This window comes from Cygnus atratus, chromosome 3 (assembly GCF_013377495.2).
Source record: "Cygnus atratus isolate AKBS03 ecotype Queensland, Australia chromosome 3, CAtr_DNAZoo_HiC_assembly, whole genome shotgun sequence".
Taxonomy (NCBI): domain Eukaryota; kingdom Metazoa; phylum Chordata; class Aves; order Anseriformes; family Anatidae; genus Cygnus; species Cygnus atratus.
In genome coordinates, this window is record NC_066364.1 from 71,434,089 (window position 1) to 71,455,367 (window position 21,279).

At 48.3% G+C, this 21,279-nt stretch overlaps 1 protein-coding gene across 2 annotated transcripts in view; it reads left to right on the plus strand.

Moving 5' to 3' along the window:
• Window positions 1–223: 223 nt before the first annotated feature.
• Window positions 224–21,279, plus strand: part of FNDC1 (fibronectin type III domain containing 1) — a 67,834-nt gene continuing 46,778 nt past the window's right edge. Inside the window, exon 1 of one of the 2 annotated variants that reach the window (XM_035538545.2) lies at window positions 224–379. In XM_035538545.2, the coding sequence (XP_035394438.1) occupies window positions 295–379 (85 nt within the window). In that variant the 5' untranslated portion in view covers window positions 224–294. Of the gene's footprint in view, window positions 380–4,218; window positions 4,255–21,279 lie in introns of those variants that run through there. The other variant, XM_035538547.1, reaches the window with a different exon arrangement.

Sequence of the window (21,279 nt, forward strand, 5' to 3'; positions counted from 1 at the left end):
GCACAAACGCGAGCCCGATCCCCAGCACCTGCCGCGGGCAGCGCTGCCCGCAGGGACGCGGCGGGTCCGGGCAGGTGCTCGGGGACCGGCACCGGGGCTGCGACCGGGGGCGGGCCGGGGCCGGGGCCGTCGGGGGGCGGAGGGCAGGCGGCCGCCTCCGCGGGGCCGCCCCGCTGCAGTGTCCCGGCAGCCCGGGAGGAGGAGACGGCGGGGCGCGCAGCGAGCAGCGGGGCAGCCCCGCGGAGACGAACGGCGGGCGGGCGGCAGCTCCGCGCCCCGCCGCTCCCCGGCCCCATGGCGGCGCCCCCCGCCGCCCCGCCGCCGCTCCCGCTGCTGCTGCTGCTGCTGCTGCTCGCCGCCCTGCCGCCCGCCGCCCCAGGTAGGCTGCAGCCCCCCGGGGATGGGGGAGCGGGGATGGGGACCCGCCGCCGCTCGGAGGTGCGCTGGGGGCGGCGGAGGGGGGGTCTCCCCTCGTGCTTGCAGCCCCGGCGGTGCCCGCTGTTGTGGGGCCGGGTGAGGAGCCCCGCTGACCGGGCCGAGCCCGCTGACAGGCGGTGGGAGCGCAGCGGGGTCCCCCCGCTCCCCGGCCCCGCAGTCCGAGCCCCGCGGATCGCTCGCTCCAGGAGCCTGAGCGAGGCTGGGGCTGCTGTCAGGATTCCCCCGGCTCTCCGAGTCCGATTTAAGCCGCTCTCGAGGTGGGGTCCGGGCGTGCGACGGCAGGTCTTCCCCGTCCCTTCCAGGGGCGAAGCGAGCAGCCGGGTCGCCGAAGCCCCTGGGGCACTGCTTGCACCGCAGGCGATGCCGAGCCCCGGAGCTGCCTCAGCCTGTGCCCACGGGGCACGGCTGGCGGCAGGGTGCGGGGGGACACAGCGCGGGTGTTCCAGCACCAGACTTTCACCGCAGGGTCACGGTGACCGGGGCGGTATGGGGACACCCGCTCCCAGCTCCAGATGTGGTGTCCGCAGAGGAGCCGGTGAAGGCTGGCAGCATCTCGCCCCCGGCAGCTCTGGGCCAGGTGGCAGAGCCCGGGACGTGATATCACCCACATCAGCTGAACGAACTGGGAGCGTCTGTTTGACCCGCACCAAGGGAAGGAAGGGTCCTTGCAGCAGGTTTGCAGACCCTGCGCAGCCTCTCTGTGGGGCACCTGGCTCGCGGGGCGCACGGCTGCAGTTTGCAGGACGCTGAGCACAGAGGGGCTTTGCCGGCGGGTGCCCCTATATCCAGGGTTGTCTACTTCCTTTGTGATGTGCTGTGCCCGTCCAAGATAAGCCTGGGATTGCTTCCCTGGGAGCGGGTTTGTAGTAGCACTGCTTCGTGATGTTGGGAGATGGATGGGGAATGGGATCGGCTGTCCCTGGGGCTGCCTTCTGGGGAGCCAGAGAAGGAGGGAAGGGAGCAGGGGAGGTGGTGTGCTGATGGCATGGGCAGCGTCTGCGAGAAATATCATAGCCTGTGAGGGAAAGGGGTTAGCTGTTGAACACGGGCAGGCTTTTGCTTGTCTGACTGTAATGCCTAAAGTCATTCTAGGGGAGGCTGAATCTTTGCTGAAACTTTTGGATGGAACATCCACGCAGTCTGTCTTCGTTTGCAGTCACACACCAGTGTGCTGTAACGCCAAGCCAATTCCTGAGCAAACACAAATGTCTTGGCATGGTGCTGCGTAAAGTGCTGCGTGCTTCCCACTGCAGACCTCCAGAGCACACCAAAACCTGCGGGAGGGGATTGCTGGGCTGCTGACCCCAGGGCAGCTATGTAGGACATGGGTGCAGGCTGCATGGCTGCTCCTTGTCCCTGGTGGTGTGCAGGCTATGCAGAGCATGCACCACTTTCCTCCTGTCTGGAGAGCAAACTGTGCCCCGAGCAAGTGCAGCCTTAGATAGGAGAGCTGGTGGGTCCTTTCCCGCAGGGTAAAATCCACTGCTGGGTGCCTTTGCTTCCCTTGGCCCTGCTCTCACATCTTTTAGCTGCATTCTCAATGATCCCTTCCTGTTCTCCTTTCCTCGCCTTGCTAGCCTCCAGGCTGTTGAGGTGACCTGTCCCAAATTCACTCGGCAATTTGGAGCCTTTGCCAGGGCTCCCTGTCCCTCCCTGGGGGACAGGGACTGCCTTGGCTCAGCAGAGGGGACTGCGACAAAGGAAGGGGAAGAACCCTGCATTTTTTGTCTGTGGAAAGAAAGAAAAAAGATTTTCCCCTGCGAGGTCTGGCCTTGGACTGGTGCTATAATTGACTGTGCTTCTGTTCATCAAAATAGAAAGTCGGTGTGGAGCCTAAGCCCAGGCTTGCTGTGGGCAGGCTCTCGGGCCAAGGAAGTGACAGAAAAGGGTGTTGTGCTGGAGCCAGGTTAGGGGGAGATCCTGTCTGTGCACTGCCAAGAGAGATTTTTTGTTGCCTGCTGCCAGATCCTGCATGTGGAAGGACGTCGAGCACATACTGATAGGCAGCTGATGGAAAGCTGTCCTCCTGTAGAAGCTCTCCTTGGTTGCCTTTGTACACAGAGTATTTGAGCACCATCAGCGGGGAAATCTGGGAGGGAATCAAGTAGAGGCTGGGCTCAGACTGAAAGCCTTGCTGACAGGAGATCCAACTCTCATTATCCCTCCTTGTCCAGACTGCGTGACATAAACAGAGAAAGCCGTGGGGTCTCCAAGGGAACTTTCCACTTTATTTAGCTCTAAGGAATGTATCTTCTCAGTTATTTAGGACAATGTTGTAATGCTCTTAACTGTATAGCTCAGTACCAGTCTCTGGGTGTGTCAGAGGTATGAAAGCCCTTGTGCTGTCCAAGTCTGTAATTCCAGCTCTTCAGACAGCACGTGGACCAAGGTTGGCTTGGACATGTGGTTAAGAAGATGCTTTCAGAGACTAGAGAAGGAAAATACAGGCGGGAGTGGATAGATCATGGAGCAGAAAAAGAAAATGAAAATGAAAAGGAAAAAGGAAAAGGAAAAAGGAAAAGAAAAAGAAAAGGAAAAAGACATGGCATGCATTTTCTGTGCCTGCAGAGGGAATGGGATCTTGTCTGTATGACCCAGTGCATTGAGTGAGCATTCATGTGCCCCAAAACTAGAGCTCCCCCCTTGGACATATGCAGTGCCTAAGTGACGTTGACGTTTCTCATGCAGGACACTGAACGGTAGATGTGGCTTCTCAGTCTCCAGATACCTGGAGCTGGACTTCATGTCCGCTCCAAGCGTTGTGTAGCTGTCTGCAGGTGCTCTGTTGTCTTGAGACCGATGAAGCGAAGCAGCGTTTTCACCAGGCTCGATTTCTGGTGCTCTTCTAGGGCTTGTGTGTTCTGCAGCTGGCAGCTGGGTCCCTGTGTCACCCAGCTCTCCCCATCGCAGGGGGAGCGCTCAGGAGTGTGACTCAGGTGGCACCGGGATGGGCTGCCATCAGGCATCATGTCTCTTAAGCTTATGCTGGTGTGGGTCAGGTGTAGCTAGGAGTCCCGCTGTCCTCCCTGACAGGACCCTTTTCCTCACCAAGCCATGCTTGGAAGCCAGCGTGTGATGCCAAATACCCACAAACCTACAGCCAAACCAGCGCCTTCTTTTTCCTGGCTTTGAAATCTCGAGATCCACTTACCCTGCTTGAGCCACCTGCCTCTGTAAGTCACTCTTCCTGGCTCCCCCTCGCCTGCCCAAGCAAACCATCCATACCAGGATGACGATGACCTCCCACTTTAGTGCCCGACCCCTGCCGGGTGTGTGGAGGGTGAGCCGATGGTCGCTGCAGCTCCCGCAGACCACTGAGGCATGGAGCAGGTGAAGCGGCCACTTCTTCAGCAGGAAGGGTGCAGGCGTTTGGTTTCCCTCCCACTCGTGCAGCTCGGCGCTGCTTTCTCCCAGCGCTGCATGCAAACCGTGCTCCAGTGCAGCCTTGAGAGGGCACTCGCAGCACTGCGGACACAGCACGGGGCCGGCTCCCTTCGGCAGGTACCAGCCCAGATCCCTCCCGGCACATCCCCGCTTGTCCTCTCCATTGTGCAGCGCTGGGAGGCAGCGGCTGTTTCGCTGCCGTGTCAGGCTACCAAAGTGCCTTTCTTCCTTCGAGCGCAGTTGAAGCTCGGTCTGCTCGGAGCGGGGAGGGCTTTGGGGCCAACCGTCTGCATTTTGGCTATGTCTGCGCTGTAGCTTCTGAGGAGAAGCGTGGTTCAAGTGTTCAGGGCAGTAAGGGAGTGACTGAAGAAACAGGAGGTGGCCTGGATGGTTCTCTGCTGTGCATGAGCAATACGAAGCCTTTGAACTCAGGTTTACGCTTTCATATATATTTGCTATATTTTGCTTGTTCTGATGCACGGTTGGCTCCAAAAGCCTACAGTCTGTGTTGAATGTTCACAGCCTGCGGTGCCAAAATAAGCACTGCCAGGATCAAGACAGTGGCTTAAAAAGCCCAAGATTTAAAAAAATGAGAAAGGCTGAGATGTTTTGCTGTGCTGCCTGTTCTCTGGGACATTCATTCCTAAGCTTTCCTCCGCACCCCGGACATCTAGGGATCCATAGGGCCGGGATGGTTTGGCATGCATCCCCACTGCCCACCCCTTCTCCAAAGGGGCATTTACACCAGCGAGGGGTTTTGGGGGCAGACTGCGTGTCTGTCTGGCTGGGCTCCTGAAGCTCTGATCCCAGCTCCCAGATTTATTCCTAGCTGCTGGCACTGGCAGCGCCTGTCGGCAGCACCTCCTTAGTAGGATTCATTTCCTCTGGGGACGCACAGGCACCTGGAAAGTGTCAGGTTTCCCTGGTAAACTTGAGAGAAGCCTGTAATGAAAAGGCGCCACGGACCACACGCTTGAGCGCTTAACTGCTATGCTGGTAGCAGAGTTAACAAGGGCAACATCAAAGGGGGTTTTCACGGTGCCTCCTCCTTGCGTGGTCGTGGCCAGCGTGGCGATAGGAGAGGTTGTGCTGACAGCTGCCACATCTCCTGTCACCAGCAGGACCTGTGTGGGCATCTCCCTGCCCTCCACCTCCTCTGTGCCCTCCACCTCCTCCATGCTGGGGGGTCCTTTTCTCTGGTATGCCCCTCTCTTTGGACCTCCCCGCCCATGCCCTTCTCTCCCAAGGCAGGCAGCTGCTGGCTTTCTGACATACACAGCTCGACCGACTCTGATTCCTCTTCCCTGACTTCTTAGGTCTGCTCTCTGGGATATAACACGGGGCCTTCTCTCCTCTACCCCTCAGAGGTTCTGCAAGTGTGTGCTCAGGCTTGAGCGCGTTTCATAGTGTTCACAACAATGTGTGGGGCAGTGCCGTGGCTTGCTTTGGGGATAATAACCGTGTCAGTGGCTAGGGTTCTCCAGTGTTTATGTAGCAGCAGCAGGACATAAACAGCTACCACAAATGAAGTGAAATGGTCCGTAAAATCCAGAGCCTGTGGGATGCCTGTTGGCCCTCTTTTTTTCCTGGATTTCCTGGTTCTCCAAGTCTTTGTGCCTGTCCTGGTTTCAGGTAGGACAGAGTTAATTTTACTCCTAGTAGCTGGCAGGGTGTTATGTTTTGGATTAGGATGAGAAGAGCGCTGATAACATGCTGATGTTTTAATTGTTGTAGAGCAATGCTTACACCAAGCCAAGGACTTTTCAGCTTCTCGCTCTGTCCTGCTAGCGAGCAGGCTGGGGGTGCAGCAGGAGCTGGGAGGGGACAGACCCAGGACAGCTGACCCAAACTGGCCAAAGGGGTATTCCATACCATCTGGCGTCATGCTGAACAATATATAGGGGTGGCTAGCCGGGGTGGGGGGCCGGCTGCTCGGGGATAGGCTGGGCATCGGTCAGCGGGTGGTGAGCAATTGCATTGTGCATCACTTATTTCGTACACATTATTACTATTATTATTATTATTATTATTATTGTTATTATTTTTCCTGTCTTAATAAACTGTCGTTATCTCAACTCACAGGCTTCACTTTCCCGTTTCTCTCCCCCATCCCAGAGAGGGAGGGGGGAGGGTGAGCGAACGGCTGTGTGGTGTTTGGCTGCCAGCCGGGCTAAACCACAACAGTGCCAAAGGAACCTAAGCAACCTTCAGTGTCTCTGAAATCAGTCTGTATGTGTGGCTCCATTTCGCTGCAGGGCTTACGTTTGGCAGAGTTGGTCTGCATTTGGAGCACATAGCCCTAAGTAGTGGAGAAATGAAGGGAGGTGAAAGAATGACATCAGTCATGTATAAATTATATCCTAAACAGAGAACTTTTCCTAAACGAAAGAAATATTATTAGTTACATCAGAAGAAATACCAAAATTGTGTTATAAGGAAGTCACTCCAAGCTTCTCCTTGCTCTGGAAGAAAGCCTAAAATGTGCATCCAAACCAAACTACATACCTGTAAGAATGTGGTTGGGAGAAGTGCACATTTTACATCACTACTCTTTGAGGAGTAACTTGATCATCAAATCTACTCTTCATTAAACAGAGAAAATTGCGCTTTGAGGACCGTGGAGTGTGTTCCTCTCTCCTTGTTCCAGCACAGCTATTTCACTCTTACTCAGTCGTCAAGTCCTTCTGGGCATCTCACGTCAGTCCTTGTTCCAGCAAATCTTTCCGACTGTTGTATTCTTTTGGCGTTAAACTGATTATTTTTCCACTGGAGGAGTCAGTCCTTCTTAATATATATGTCTTCTGTAAAGTAAGAGGCAACTCTTCAAATGGTTATTTGTCGTCATGTTTACTACATACTTGGCTGCAGTGTTTTTGGCTGAAGTTCTTTTTCAGAAGAAAGGGCAGAATTCCTGGAGCTGGAATGTTGGTTTTCCCATTCGTTTGTCTCAAAAGGGGAGGGGAAAAAAAAAAAAAGACAAACATAAGAGAAAGTGAATTGGCCACATAATTTCTCCGGGTATTCTGTAACGAAGTGCTTCATCACTTTGGACAGACAGATGGAGGGCCAGTTTTAGATGTTGCTGTTCCTGCTGGATAGTGTCTTGCTTCACGTGGCAGCCCCACTGAAATACAACACAGTGCCAGAATCAGGCCCTGCGCGAACAACCAAGCTGAGCTTTCATATAGTCTAAATGTCTTTCCCTTTTGTCACCTTTTGAAGCTGTGCCGAGTTTGGTGACATAATTGTGTGGCTTTTAGCGCTGGATCCTTTGCAGATGGCCCCTCGGCTCATGCACAGAGGGGCTGTAGCAGCTTGAAGCCGGCTTGGCAGAGGCCTTGCAGCACTTTGCAGGAGTAGGTACTCTGGGTTTTGTGTTCGCAGTGCTGTGATCTGTGTCAGCCAAGCTTTGCATCAGCTTCTCTCAGAGCTGTGTCCTCAGCTTGATGTTTCTGGTCTCCCAAAGTAAATGTATTATAAACAATTTAAGAGCGAATGGCAGTGGTAGAAAGACTCCATCTGGCTCGGCTGGACTGGGACTTTAATGTGATTTTGAGTTGCATGTGTTTTTAATACACATATTTGGTACGTGTCTGAGGTCTTATTACTGGGGAGGTGGGCTGGGGATCAGAAGACCTGGTTCCATTTGTAGTCAGAGGCAAACGTCCAGTGACATCTCACCTTTCCTCAGCTCCATTTCCCGTGTTGTAAAGGCATTCTGAATGCTTTTTCCACACTGGTGCCTGAGTACTGCCCAGCCTAAGCCACTGGTCTCTTCCACTTGAGGCTCTCCCTGTCCTCTGTACTGTACAGAGGTATGTTGCAGGAGGATAAATTCACCTCAGTGGTCAGGTCGTGTTTCTCTGGTCAAAGACGGAGCACAGATTTGGGGAGCCTGAAAATGCAAAGAGTAGCCCAGCCCTCCTGCTTTCTAGTCCTCCTAGTCAGTAAACTTCAGGGTCAGCTTGGGGCTGTTTAGAAAGTGATTCTTAGTTCCTGCTTTTTGTTGACTTAATTTGTTTAATTTGTGAGTGAAATGATTTACAGTTGATCTAGATACTTTCTGTGCTGTAGGATCTAGGATTCTAGGGGCATCTGCCCCTGGAAGTGTCTAGTGCACACAGGCACAGGAGAAATAGGTCAGTTCCCGCAGGAAAGAACAGAAAATGAAACGCAACAGAAAAATAAGCTCTTCACAGCTACAGCAATGAAAACCTAGAAAGTGTGAACTCGAACCAGTGGTGTTAGCAAGCCAAATATTCTTGTGAGACGTGTGAGACGATGTAGCGTTTTGCTTGCAATGTGGTGACCGCCACAGCAGGCTCTGGGCTCCTGCTGTTCACTCCTCTTGGCTGCCACCGCTCCAGGCAGTGCTGCCAGAGCCCAGGCGCCTACTCCAGGCCGCTGCCAGGCCCACCACTCAGTGGGCATGGCCAGCGTCCTGGTGACAGCCCTTCTGGAGTAGCATGACAGCCATTTACTGCCACCGGATGCCCAAGAACACGCGATGGCCTGAGCCGCCCTATAGGAGCTCAGGCCCAGCCCGAGAAGTGCCGTGCCCTTAGTTGTGCTGGCTGCTGAGTGCCAGACAGCTCTGTAAATGTGCTCGTTTTCCTCTGTAAAACCAGCTGTTTAGATCCCTCTCAGGGAGGGAAGCTGAGTGGTATGGGACACTGCAGGGTCCTCCTCACATTTGGGACCACACCGTGCAGACTGGGCTAGAAACCTGCAGCTGATGTTGCGAGGTCTAAAGGGGAATGAGAGAGAAATCTTGGAGGGGTGGAAATGGACTTCAGACCGCCTCTTTAGCAAAGTTAAAAGAGAAATGGCTTTGTATTTGTTTATGTCTTTCCTTGGGGTGGTAACAAGGATTTTGGGGTGGTTGTGTTAAAGGGAGTCTCGCTGGCCTGTGGTCAGAGAATGTAGTGGGGAAGCAGGAAGACAGTTGCTAACTTAGGGTGTATGATGGATATGGGTGGCCTGGGCAAGACCATGTGGTAGTCTGAGCATGTTAAGGTCTCAGGATAGTGGGAGATCTGTGTGATTTTAAGAATATACATACTTTGAGAGCTGGCACCATGGAGAAACAGCCTTAGTGGGAGCACTGCAGGGCACTTGTCATGTTCAGGTGTAAGACTTTTTTTTTTCCCACAAAAAAATGTTTGGCATTGGCACTAACATTTGCATTCTGATAGCTTTTGTAATGCTGTCTCTCTTTTTATTTAGTAATTTTCTCCTTCAGGACTCCTGGTTGTCATTTCCTGGAGTTGCTTATGATTAGATGGATTTAGATTAGTTTGGGATTACTTGTCTGCCAGAGCAGAGAATATCCTGGCTGCGAGGATGGCTCTGGGCTGGGCTTCCAACAGGGCTTTGTGTTAAAAAGGCTGGCAATATCTTCGGCTGCCGGCAGACAACACTTTCCATTGTGCACACACACATCTCCTTGATACGCAGTCATATACAACTCGCGGGCTTGCTTCTGGGCGTCCAAAAGTAAGGATGTCAGGGCAATGGAGAGAGCTGAAGTGAGAGCTCAGATGATTGAAGGACCCCAGGTTCTGATGGGGGCAAGCATCCAAGTAGCTGCTGAGTTAGTATGGTCCTTCTGAAAGAAGGGTTGCTTTAGGAGAAGGGTAATTCATTTTAGCATGTTGCTACCACTCAACCTGCTGCTTTCCTTGGAGAGAAGGAATATTTTTCCTAAGACTGGAGGCTGCGGAACAAGCTGCTTATAATTGCAATAAGGATGGCAGCAACAAACCCCAATCAAAACGTAAGAGCCTCCATGAAAGCAGCAATAGGGTTTGCAAGATTTTTGGCAATGACAAAGGACCTATTTGGTTCTTACAGCAAGAGAGGCCTCCTGAAAATATGTAACTTGAGATGCTTGTGCTGTATAAATATTTTTGGGCTTTATGTATTTATTTTAACTTCTATTTCTACAAGCATTCCCTGTAAAAATGGAGAGAGCAAATATTAGAACTTGGAAATGTCTGCAGGAGCTTTTGAGTATTTGGGGGTATCTTTGTATGGAAGGAAATCACTGTTTCAGGAAGCTTTGCTACTTTAATGGAATGTTTTTGCTTCTGAACGGTAGCAGATGGCCAACCCAGAATACGGTAGCAAATTGCTTAAGCTACTTGTAGAGCAGCACAAACTTCTTTGCCTTGGCAGTAGTGACCAGCCTTGGTTAGAGGGACCAAAGCTAGGGCTTTGTCTTTGCTGTCACTGCAGGGCTGCTGCCCCAGCGTTGGCCATACAGAACATCTAGATCCCGGCTGCCTGTAACAAAGCTGAAAACATCTACTTGCATGATGTGCCGGTCTAGTCGAAGCCCTGTGATGGCAGAAGATGTTCCTGTCATGGAAATAAGGGCTGATTTTCAGCAGGAGCTCATTATAGGAACCGGCCAGTGCTGGTGAAGGGATGTTCAGAGCTCACAAGCAGCAGGCAATGCCAGGTGGGTGCTTTGGTATTTGAACACATCACTGCCTCTGAACTGCACTGGTGCCAGCCTGGTGTCAGAGGTCACCTAGCAGCACCTGGGGAGCAATCTCAGGCTGTGCTCTTCTGAGCTGGGTTTCAAGAGCTGCTTTTCAAGGTTAAATCTCTGTGCCTCATATTTTCCCTTATGACATGCAGTTGGTACCTAGCACAAGGACGGTCCCACTCCTGTGGGCTCTATTTTGCGCTGGCACAGGTAGCAAATGCAAGAGAAAGCTTTTTGGACTCTCAGGCTGAGAATTGGATTTAAAGCTCTATGCCATTGATCGTCTCTCTCTCTCTCTTTTTTTTTTAAATAAAAAAAAAATCCAACTCTCAAAACCAAATGGATTGACTTGGATTTACATTCCACTGATACCAAATTTGTTGGTACAAATAACAATGATAATAAAAGCTCTGGTAATAGTAAAACCGCGTTTCCTGTTGCTGGTCCCTATCCCTTGGAAGAAAAAGGCAGGGTTGTTGAGTTTGTTGTTATTGAATTGGCTTTTTTTTTTTTCTTCAATTCTGCCCACCAGAGTTGTGTTCTCACTGTGCCTGTGCCAGACCCAAGCCTGGTGACAATGCTAAATCAGCAATTGTGTTGCTCCTTTACATAGCAGAGCACAACAAAATGCTTTTGCCTTTCTGCAGAAGACAATTGTGTGTCCTCAGCTGTGGACTGAGCAGGACTTTATTTTTCTAATTCGATGCTAGGGTAAGGTATTAAGTAAGGGTAGGTATTAATTGCCACTTTTTCTGAAATTTTTCTTCCCAGTTGTTCTTTTTCCTTTTCCCCCACTCCTTTTGTTCTGTTTTTCTCTCCTAGTGTCATGGGTTAGGTTGTCCTGCCTCCAGGTGATTTTATTTTACCAGCAATGACCGTGGTACTCCTGGAAGACCACAGTCAACATTCACAAACTAAAACCGAGATCAAAGAGCAGGTTCTGCCGCTGTCGCTCATGCATATCGATACGTACTCAGTTAGTAGATCCCCTGAAGTTAATGCTGGTACATGCAACTGGAAACATAGTAAGACTGGGGAGAGATAATAATATCTGACTCCAAATATATGCTTTAAAAAAAAAAAGTTAATAATGCAGAGCTCTGTGGTTAATTCTCTACTGAAATATTTAAAACTCTATGTACCTTTGGGAAGTCTCTAACCTCACTGGGAAGGCTGATTAGTATGCTAAAAGCCAACATCTGCCCTACTTCCCTTCCAATCAGTGTGGCCAGTGGCTGTTATTCTGAGGACAATGGTAGGAAATCGTGCTGTAGGCAAGATCTTGCTGGATGTGGGGACATTATTAGAGCCACCACACTGCTGTGCTTGGGATACAGTGATGCTGTCACAGCTCCGTGTCCTGGAAATAGAAAACAGCTGATGCTGGTTGGCACACCTGCTGGTGGTGATTACTGCAATGAATGGAGAGGACTTACTTCATTATAAAAGCAAATACAATAAAAGATTTTATAAAGGGCATTAATGGCAGGAAAAATACATCTTCTATCCTGTCTCCCTGATTTTTTTTTTTCTTTGCAGTATCAGGACTGTCTTTCCCTTCACTCCTCCGTCCAAATCTCCCACTTTGTGTTCAAACATGGATGCATTAGTAATGGCAGGCAGCTGTCCGTGCACGTTGGTAATGAACCGGTCTGCAAAAATGGCCTTGATAATTATTTGTGTATTCAGTAGTAGATATCCCCGGGCTAAACCGAGGGAGTTGGCAATGGATTCTCTTTTACAAACCTGGAGAGATGTAAGTGCATCTTTTCAATACATTCAGCTACTTTTCAAGGTTATTAATTGGGTAAAATCTTTGCTGACCATCCCAGCTAATAGCTGTCAGACCACAATGTGTACACTGACGTGTGATTTGCTGTGGGTGTGTGTGCTCAGGTATGATAGCACCTAGCATCTGCTACCTATAATAGTACCTATAGGACTAGGGATGGGTAAGTGTGGAATACAGCCCTGGGATTTGCATGAAGACATTGCTTTGGATCTGACTGAAGAGGTTTTCTTTCTGAAAACGGAATAAGAAGGTTGTTTATAGAGAAGGAAAAGCTGTGCCTATCCATTTCTTTTGAGTCCAACCTTGTGGAAAACTCCTAAAAACAGTGATAACATTATTCTGCGTTTTGTCTGGGTTTTGAACTTTGGGAGGCTTGGACTGTGTGCAGCCAGCTGCCCTTTCCAGGGTACAAGGCTATGTATGTATTTTTTGAAAGACCTTTTAAAATAAATAATGTGGAATAAAGTTATTTAGAACAGTCAGGGCTGGTGTTATTTCAAGACATAAAGTATAAGCAGTAATATATTACAGGTAAGTAAGTAAATAATATTTTAGTGCTTTTTTTTTTTTTTTTTTTTTTAGTGAGGAGGAAGAAGCAGATTTGACTGTGTTATTTTAGCATGTACTTTTTCAAATCCCTCTGAAGACACTTAATCTCTGAGGGCTGCTAATGAAAGAACAGAGACTAATGCTGAGCCAGTGCTTTGTTCTTAGCAAACCCGTGCTTTGGGAAACCCAAACCTTTTCTGATTTATGGAAGGTTTTCAATGTGAAATATAAATGGAGAGATTTAACTTATTTTCCTTCAGTGCATGATGAAGCCTGAATTCCTACTTTCTGACTTTGTGAGTCTGAGGAATTTTTGGCAGTTTCTAGTGGAAAGTTAAAAGTGCTCTTCAACTAGAGATGGAATGGAAAAAACTTTACATAAACATGTGAATCTCTGGTAGATTATAAAATCTGTGCTACTTTACAGGGTAAAGGAGCAGGTTTACGATACATTGAGGTGGTTTTAGAGAAAGGAGTAAACCAACCTCCATCCCTCCCCACCACCACCAAAATGTAACTACTCCAGAGCTCTTAGGGAGGACGATTTGGTGAAGTCTGTGATACACATAAAGGAATGAAACAAAACCAGAGCCATACCACCCAAATTGCCAAGACTTTGGATCCAAAGCTAATCTTTGCTTCTGAAGTATGTCACTGATGTGTTTTTTTTTTTGTGAAAATACCTGATAGATAGATACCTAAAGAACAGTAGAAGCCCTGAGTTTTTGGCTAGTTATGGCTTGGTTAATACTTCGTACTTCTTCCACAATTGATGAAGGTAATCCATTTAGTGGTGTTAAAATGTCAAAGATGAATTGTAGTATTTTTTTTTCAGCGACTTTAGAGAATGGTGTATGAAGGTGGCTGAGAGATGTAAGTTGCGGCCCTCCCACACCCCCACCCCAAACCCTGCACTCCCAAACCTGTACCAAGAAGGGCAGCATTTGACTTCTGCTTTGGGGATCTGCCATAAAACATCCCAGCATCCAAGAGCTGGGGAAGGTTTGGAAGGAAATTAGGTGTTTGAATAAGAGTACTTCATTGAATGAAACTAGGCATAGAAAGTGTGTAATATGAACTACGCATATAAAGCTTTGTGCTTTATGGCTGTGGGTAACCACTGCTTGGTGGGGTTGAAGTGAAAGCTGGTGCAGATACCAAACTGTGTTGCCTGCTGTGAATTTCCATGAGCCATATCCATATCTCCCATCAGAATTATGCATAATGTTTTCTTCAGACTTTGAATCCACATGTCTGCATGGCCACATTTTTTACTCAATTGCCCCTGTAACGTGCCACTGATTTTAACGAGATTGCGCTGATGTGACAGCAGAGCAATGGAGTGGAGATTTGGGTTCATAAGAAGTGGTCCAGGTGCACAGCATAACAATGCTGCTACGGTTTAGTTGGCCTCCTAATGGGCAGTGCAGTTTTAGTAGGTGCGTTTTCCTCCCTGGAGATCAATGGCCATGCCTGCAGGCAGCAGGACACAGGTTTGGCTCGCAAGAGCATATGCTCTAGCTCTGACATGTTCCCTGCCAACCCACTTCAAAGCTAGCTCAGGCTGCTGGGATGCAGGGAGGGGAAGTGGTGGTGAAGTGTATGCATGACAGCCTGAAAACAATACTCTCTCTTTCTTGCTACCTGGCATCCTTGTAGGCCCACCTAGGGGGGTAGAGGCTCACCTACAAGCTGTCTGGATAGGGGTGAGGACAAATGTGGGCATCACATCACTGCACTGCAACCTGCCCAGGTCCCACGTCCAGGCTGGGCAGAACAGCATCGTGCAGGCATCGGTGCTGGAGAGAGGCATCTGAGAGTTTCTGACCCTGCACGGGCCCAGGTGGACCTGTGTGGGCATCAGCCGGGGGTGGAGAAGTGCCAGTTTCATAGAAGTGAAATTATGTCACAGGAGTTTCAGCTGTTAGCACAGGAGTCAGTATATTTTAGAAGAGAGATAAAAATCCATCGTGGTGCAAGTTTTGTGTTATCTTCGTGGTTTCTTTTCCCGTTGTTGCGGATGAAATTGCCAGGCCGTTAGAGCAGGAGGAGGGTATTGCTGGTCATCACTGTTTGTGCAGCCAAAATCCTGCCTGGGATCCCAGGGGCACAGCCAGCAGCCCCACAACTGCAGGGAGCCTTTTCTTCCTCTGCCCCTGCTGACATGAGCCACTGACTTCTTACTGGATGAACTGGCCAATGCACTCAGAGAGAAATGCAAAGTGGGCTTAAAGCCACTTTCTCTCCACTCAGGAAAGTGTTACCTCTTGTGATACTCTTGGACTTCTTTAGCATCAAGTAAACTGTTTATCCAGGGCCAATGCAGTTATGGACCCCAGGATTTTTAGAGATGGCTGTGAGAAGGGTGCAAGGATTGTGCATGCATACAGACAAAACAGGGATGTCCCAGGAGACACGTGGCTTGCACATATTTAGCACTGCTTGGAAGATTTCTATTCCATGGTGTCCATCTCTTCTCTTCAATGGATAGCGTGTTTTCAACACTTTATTTGATATCGGAACATGCATAAAGAAGCAGTAAAAATGGGTAGCCATGATTTGAAAGAGGAGACTAACCAAGCAGTATGCCTGTTGGCTTTGAGTCAGTTATGCATGCTCTTTACTTTCCTGACAGAGCTTTGAGGTTCTTCCTTTTAGACTGTCAGAAACACAGAAGTTAACTCACTCTCACTTCTGAGTAAATGAGGAATATGAGTATGAAAGCCATGATAAATCAGAGGTGTAAATAATGTGGAGACTAGAGCCATGTACATAGTGTAGAATGACACAGTCTTTGAAGGAGCTGATTTTGTTGCGGACAATGTCTTGCTGTGGCATGAGGAGCTTGGGGTGGATTCATGTTCTGTTTTTTTTTTTTTTTTTTTTTTTTTTTTTTTTTTTTTTCAGGCAGGTCTCCTGGTTGTCACTGAATTTCTGACTTGGGCTAGGGAACAGCCTGTAAAAGGATTATCTAGAGGAAAACAAACTCTATTATCTTTATCCTGTGCATCTGTCATGCTTGTGTTTGCAGTCACAGACCTCACCACTTAGAGCGCCCTTATGCTCTGATTTATCTTAGAAACATGGCTTAAGATGTTGTAAGTTGATATTTGTGCTCGTTCTGCAGTTGGATGTCCATTGAGGCCTAGGAGTGTGAATTTCTTGCCCACTAGGTCTGAGAGTCATGGGAGTCCCCAGTTGAAACTCTGCAGGAGTCCTGCAGAGCAATGCAGGGTCAGCACCAGGAGACCAGGAGGTGCATGGCAGGGGAGAAGAACAAAATTCCCTCCTTCTGGAAGATGGGCGACTGAAATGATGTGCATGGGGGAATCAGTTGGGATTGATGGCTTTATCAGGCCCATTTACAGCTCATGCTATTACTGTTTATCATTTTAATGGTGTACAATAAATAGGTTGTTTTTTGCTTTTAAAATAGTTTTTCTTTTAATCCGTGAGTTCCCCTTTTTGTGAAACTAATTTCCTGTGACTGGCATGATAAAGGAGAGGTCCCCACTGGAGTACCACAGAGGCCAGAACCTCCTTCTGTTTTAAACCCTGGAAAAGGTTAGACAAAGTCTAACATGAAGAACACAGAATAACACCAATGTGAGTGAGGCAGCAGGTGGCGGAGATGTATCCAGACAAAGGGATGGCTCGAGTGGCAGATTTAAAAGCCACTTTCCAATGCTGCTTTTGAAGTAGCTGGTTTTAAAAACACTTCTGAAGTGGGTCTGCCAAATGTTCAGCTTTTTCCATTTTTTGTTTATAAGTGAATTGAGAATAATTAAAGTTTTTGACGTACATTCGTCTGTAAACGTCGCTCCATTTTCTCTTAGCAGTTGAAGCTTTTATTGTAGATGGGGTGCAGTTCTACATACCGTACCTGATTTTACAGTCTATGCTATATCTATCTCCATCGTACTCAGCATCTTATGCCTGGAAATTTTCAGTAGGCCTGCTGCTGGAATGGGTTTCATGTTTCATGCTCCCAGAAATGGCTGCTGAGTTGAGCAGTCGGCTGCAGTTCTCCAGGAGCTGAAGCAGTGGCCTGATGTGAACCACATGCTCCGGAGCCCAGGCAGCGCGCTTTGTGTGGGTAGCAGCAGGGAGCCCCGGGGCCTGAGCTGTGCGGCCAACAGAGCTCAGGACCCTCCTGCTCAGCTTTACTGGGCTGTCAGGGTGGGGGTTTGTGTCTTCTCAATGGACAGGCCTCCTCCCCTCCCTCCAGAGTGGGAGCAGATTTCAAAATGATCTGGGGATGGTGTGCTACCAAGGTCTCAGCTCGGAGAGCACCAAAGAGATTTGGATGAAGTCTTGAGCCAAAGAATTCAAGTGTGTGCCATGAGGAGAATTTTAAAGTGTTCTTCAGTCAAATTTCAGTCCCCAGGTGTTCTCACCTGCTGACTGTCATGTTTTTAACCCATTGTCACGCTGGATGTTTGTGGGACATTATCAATTCCTTTTGTAGCTGTCATTCTGCACGTAATGTGGGCTTTAATCCATCCCTGTGTTTCTGTGCTTGGTACACCATTGGTTTTGTCTTGGGGGTCTTGGTGGGCAAACAAACCCTTCGCAAAGGGCACGCTCTAGATGGCCACACTGATGCAAATGAAGCTTTCCCATCTTCTGTGATGACAGTTCAAACCAACTGGTCAAGCAGTTGTAAAAGTAAGGTATTTTTGCATCAGTTAAAAAAATAATAATAACAGTAAAAAAAATCTAAGGAATGGAGTGTGCTGTATGGAGTAGAGGACTGCTGATAACTCCTCAGAAAATACCTGGGCTCAATAGGAAGTGACTTTTGCAGAAGTTTTGCAAGTGCTCCTCATGGGAATCCCAGCAGCAATTTGGCACTTCATTTTTGGAGACAGCACTTAATGTCTCAGTCCCTAGGTGCTGTGATGTTTTTCCTTTTTTTCTGGCTCTAAGGTCATTTATTTTCGATCTCTTATCATCTTTGTAACTGTCCTCTTGAGTTTCTTTGGTGGGCCTGTATCTTTCTTACAATGTAGTCACTGGCTATGGAGCACAGTTCTTATAGCAGCAAGGTTTCATTGCACTGTAGAGTAGAATAATCTCCAGCTAATATAGCCAGAATTATATTGATTTATTTGGATGATATGGTGTTTCTATTTTGGTTAATCTGTGAGAAGTTCTCAAATGCTGGTGCTGCTGATCTGCATGGTATTCGCCATTTCGTGTTTACTTCTTTGTGGTGTATTTTTTTAATCTTCCAAAGTGTTTGTTCTAAATTTTGTCTGTGGGTCATAGATATATCTGCAATTTATATTCATGTATATATAACCATAGGGAAATGTTAAACTCGCAAGCACATAAGTACTGCTAGATCGTCCTTATTATTGTATTGTATATTTCATTCTTCATGAATGTTAGCGTTAAAAGCCTTAAATTCAGGAAACTCCAAGTTAAAGTTGCAGTCTTGTCAGCATGACAGTGCTGAAGTGTGTCCCAGAGGAGCTGGGAGTGTCAAGTCCTCAGCCTGCATTAGAGACCAGCCTAGCACCGTTCCTACAGCAGCGCTGGAGGAGGTCTGCTCGCGTGGTCAGTTAGTTCAGTAAAAAGTCAGCCGAGAGTAAATGTTAAATTGTTGATATGACTTATGGACCTGGCTCTTTTTCGTAGTCTGGAATAGTATTTGGGATCATTTTTGCTGGTAGATATTATCATAGTAAAAGTATGTACATTTGTATTTGTCGTTTTGGATTCCTTGGGAAAGTCAGGAATGAAGCTGTCATCTGTACGGATGTCATGGTGTCCCGTGGAGCTGTAGTGCTCACAGATCTCCTGCCTTGTCCTCCAAACTTACTGATGGAGAGCCAAGAAGAGAATGTCTCTTTTTAGTGCATATATTTGATAAAGGAGATGCGAAGCTTGCAGAGCAGGACGCAGACTAGTAGTGAGTTTGAACATGATTGCTGTGCCGTGCGTGGGATAAATGGAGGAAATGACCTCGGTCAGGGTGTGGGAAGGGAATCCAAGATGGAAAGCATTTTGAAATAAACTTGTTGTGGCCCTTCACTCTTTGCGCTGGTGAGGGGTGGTCCTGCTGCCTACCACCCTGGTCTGTGCAGGGTGGCTCAGCCTGGCAAGGGGTGGACAACACCCCGTGTAGATGCCTGCAGACCGGGGCAGGGCTGCGGTGCGCTCTTACAGCCCCTGCGGGTTGCTGGGGGTTTTGCTGGAGGGAGCTGGCCTTGGTGATTTGGTCACTGGAGACACCTCAATGGGAGGTGTCCGGCAGGTGTGAAGGAGGAGGGTGACCCAGGTTTGGAGGGCTCCCTTCAAAGGGCACGGACGCAGAAGAAAAGCTGTGTCAGCTTCAGTGGGAGCATGTGAAGCCTTCAGTAACTCATCACTGGTTGTTCTTAAGTCATAATGTATGGGTTAAACACACAGAGAAGTATGTTGTTGAGTCTGCAAAGTGCCCTAGTCCTGCTGTACATAGCATTCAGAGAGCTCTTCAAAGGGAGCACTGGAAACTTCTGTTAGCACTATCAATTGAAAGAATGTCCCCCGGATGCCAGGTAACTCCTCTACAGAGGTATAATGAGTAGCTTTGCATAAATCAGACATTACCATTGGATACTGGTCCTCTGCCCCAAAATCCTTGGTGGAGCCCAATGAATTATGGCACACTTTCCTTTGTGCAGGAACTCGAGCGTTCCAGTCCCTGCTTTCTGTGGCCAAGCAGAAGTGTGTGGGAATGTGTTGAATGATTTTTCTGCGGGAAACAAAGGATTTACGTGTCACTTGCCTCCACTGCTTTAACTGATCGGCTTACTTCCAGGAGGAGATCTGAGCTGAGCGTGTGAATTAGTGGCACTGAAAAGCTGACCAGTCTACACAGGAACAAGGTCGACAGTGCCTCTTAAAATGTTAGGGAACCTACCTTCTCGGTAAACCTGGGGCTGGATTTAGTCTCCCCATTTCAATCCTACCTTCTCTTGCATTTTTACATGTGTTAACACATCAATGCTACAAAGAGCCCTGATAGAGTTAGTGCCGTGCCCAGTGCTGTGGCTGATCTGAACTAAGTCAAGCCCAGGGTCTTTGCAGTTGGAGCGGGCAGCACATCGAGGTTCAGAGGGCCACATCAGCACTGCCTGAGCTGGCTCGCCAGCTGCAGGAAATATCTTTGCAGAGTGAACTCTTCTTAGGATGGACCTGATCCAGAACCTCGTTGAAGCCGGTGGAATTGCTCCCATTTTCTCAAAGGAACTTGGATCAAGCCATCAGCTAAAAAAAAAAAAAAAATCAAGTAAAAATCCATTAACATTTTGCCAAAGTGACACGGTGCATTAATTTTTGGGTGGAAAACAAATATCTTCTTGTGGTATTTTGTCTGTCCTCTTTCTTCTTTGCTTTTCTGCTGATGTGGCTTTGGGATAGCTGTGTGAAGATGGGTAACAGTGAGTATGTGAAAGCGGGGAACAAAGCAGCCGCCCCTGCATGAATTGCTGGATGAGGAAGGTGGGCTGTGCTTTCCAATGTGCCTCTCATTGATGGTAAAATGCCATTTTTCTTTTGCTGCTCATGAATAACAACTGGATGGAAAGCCTTGAGCTGTGCAAAGGATTGCAGCGCTCTTTAGAGGCCTGGCTCTGGTAGTAAAGCTCTGCTTTCTCCCTTTGCAGTTGCACTTTTTCATAATCTATTTCAAATTGGGTGAAAAAATAAAATGGTGTATCCAAATTGTCCCAACCCTTAAAACCAACATACTAAGTGGTTTACCTGCTAGAAAACTACAGAGAGCCACATGGAAAATGATGCCCATTGTGGGCATGAAGAAACGATGGGTGATCATTTTCGCAAGCAATAAACTCTTTTCCTAGCAAAGATCTGGCTGTGATAGAGGCCTTGGTGCATGAACCTGGTTTCCCCAGTGCCTTCTGTGGGGTCACCATCCCTGAGACTGTCTGCACCCATCAAAAGTTGCCAAATGGGGGCAACTGTAGTGGCATCCTCAGCTGCATTTGCCACGTGCTACAAACTTAAGCATCAGCAAACATACATTTTTCAGCAGCTGTATTTAGGGGAGGCTGATGCAATAAGTTATAGCAGTGTGGATGTCTTACAAAGGGTCTTACCTCACAAATGGAATTCATTTTAGAGTTGCCAGTTGGGGAATCAAAATATAGTGCCTCTTTTTTCTGTTCACAGTCTATCATTTTTGGTACAAGTACAGCTGATACCTTTATGTCTATTCCTCCGTGATGGTAGGGCTTGGGTACTTAGGAGTATGCATGGCACACAATATCATTATATCCTGAAGAAATAGCTCAGAGATCTAGGAGCAACAGCTAGCTGAGGTACTGTACATTTCTAGCCTTGGTGGTTGGTCTTGGGAGGGAAGCTGCAGGGTGTTTGTAAACTGAATTGCTCAGCTCTGAAGCTGGATGGCTCTCACAGCTTGGCAGTGATGCAAGGTAATTATCTTGGAGGACTACTGATTGTGCTCAGAGGGCAGGTAAGGACTTCTGAAGACAAGGATCTACTCATTGAGGAGGGTGAATGAACTGAGCAGTTTGGTACATTTTATTTTAGTCTTCCTTTTTCTTTTTCCGTTTTTTTTTTTTTTTTTTATGTCCACACAAGGATTTTC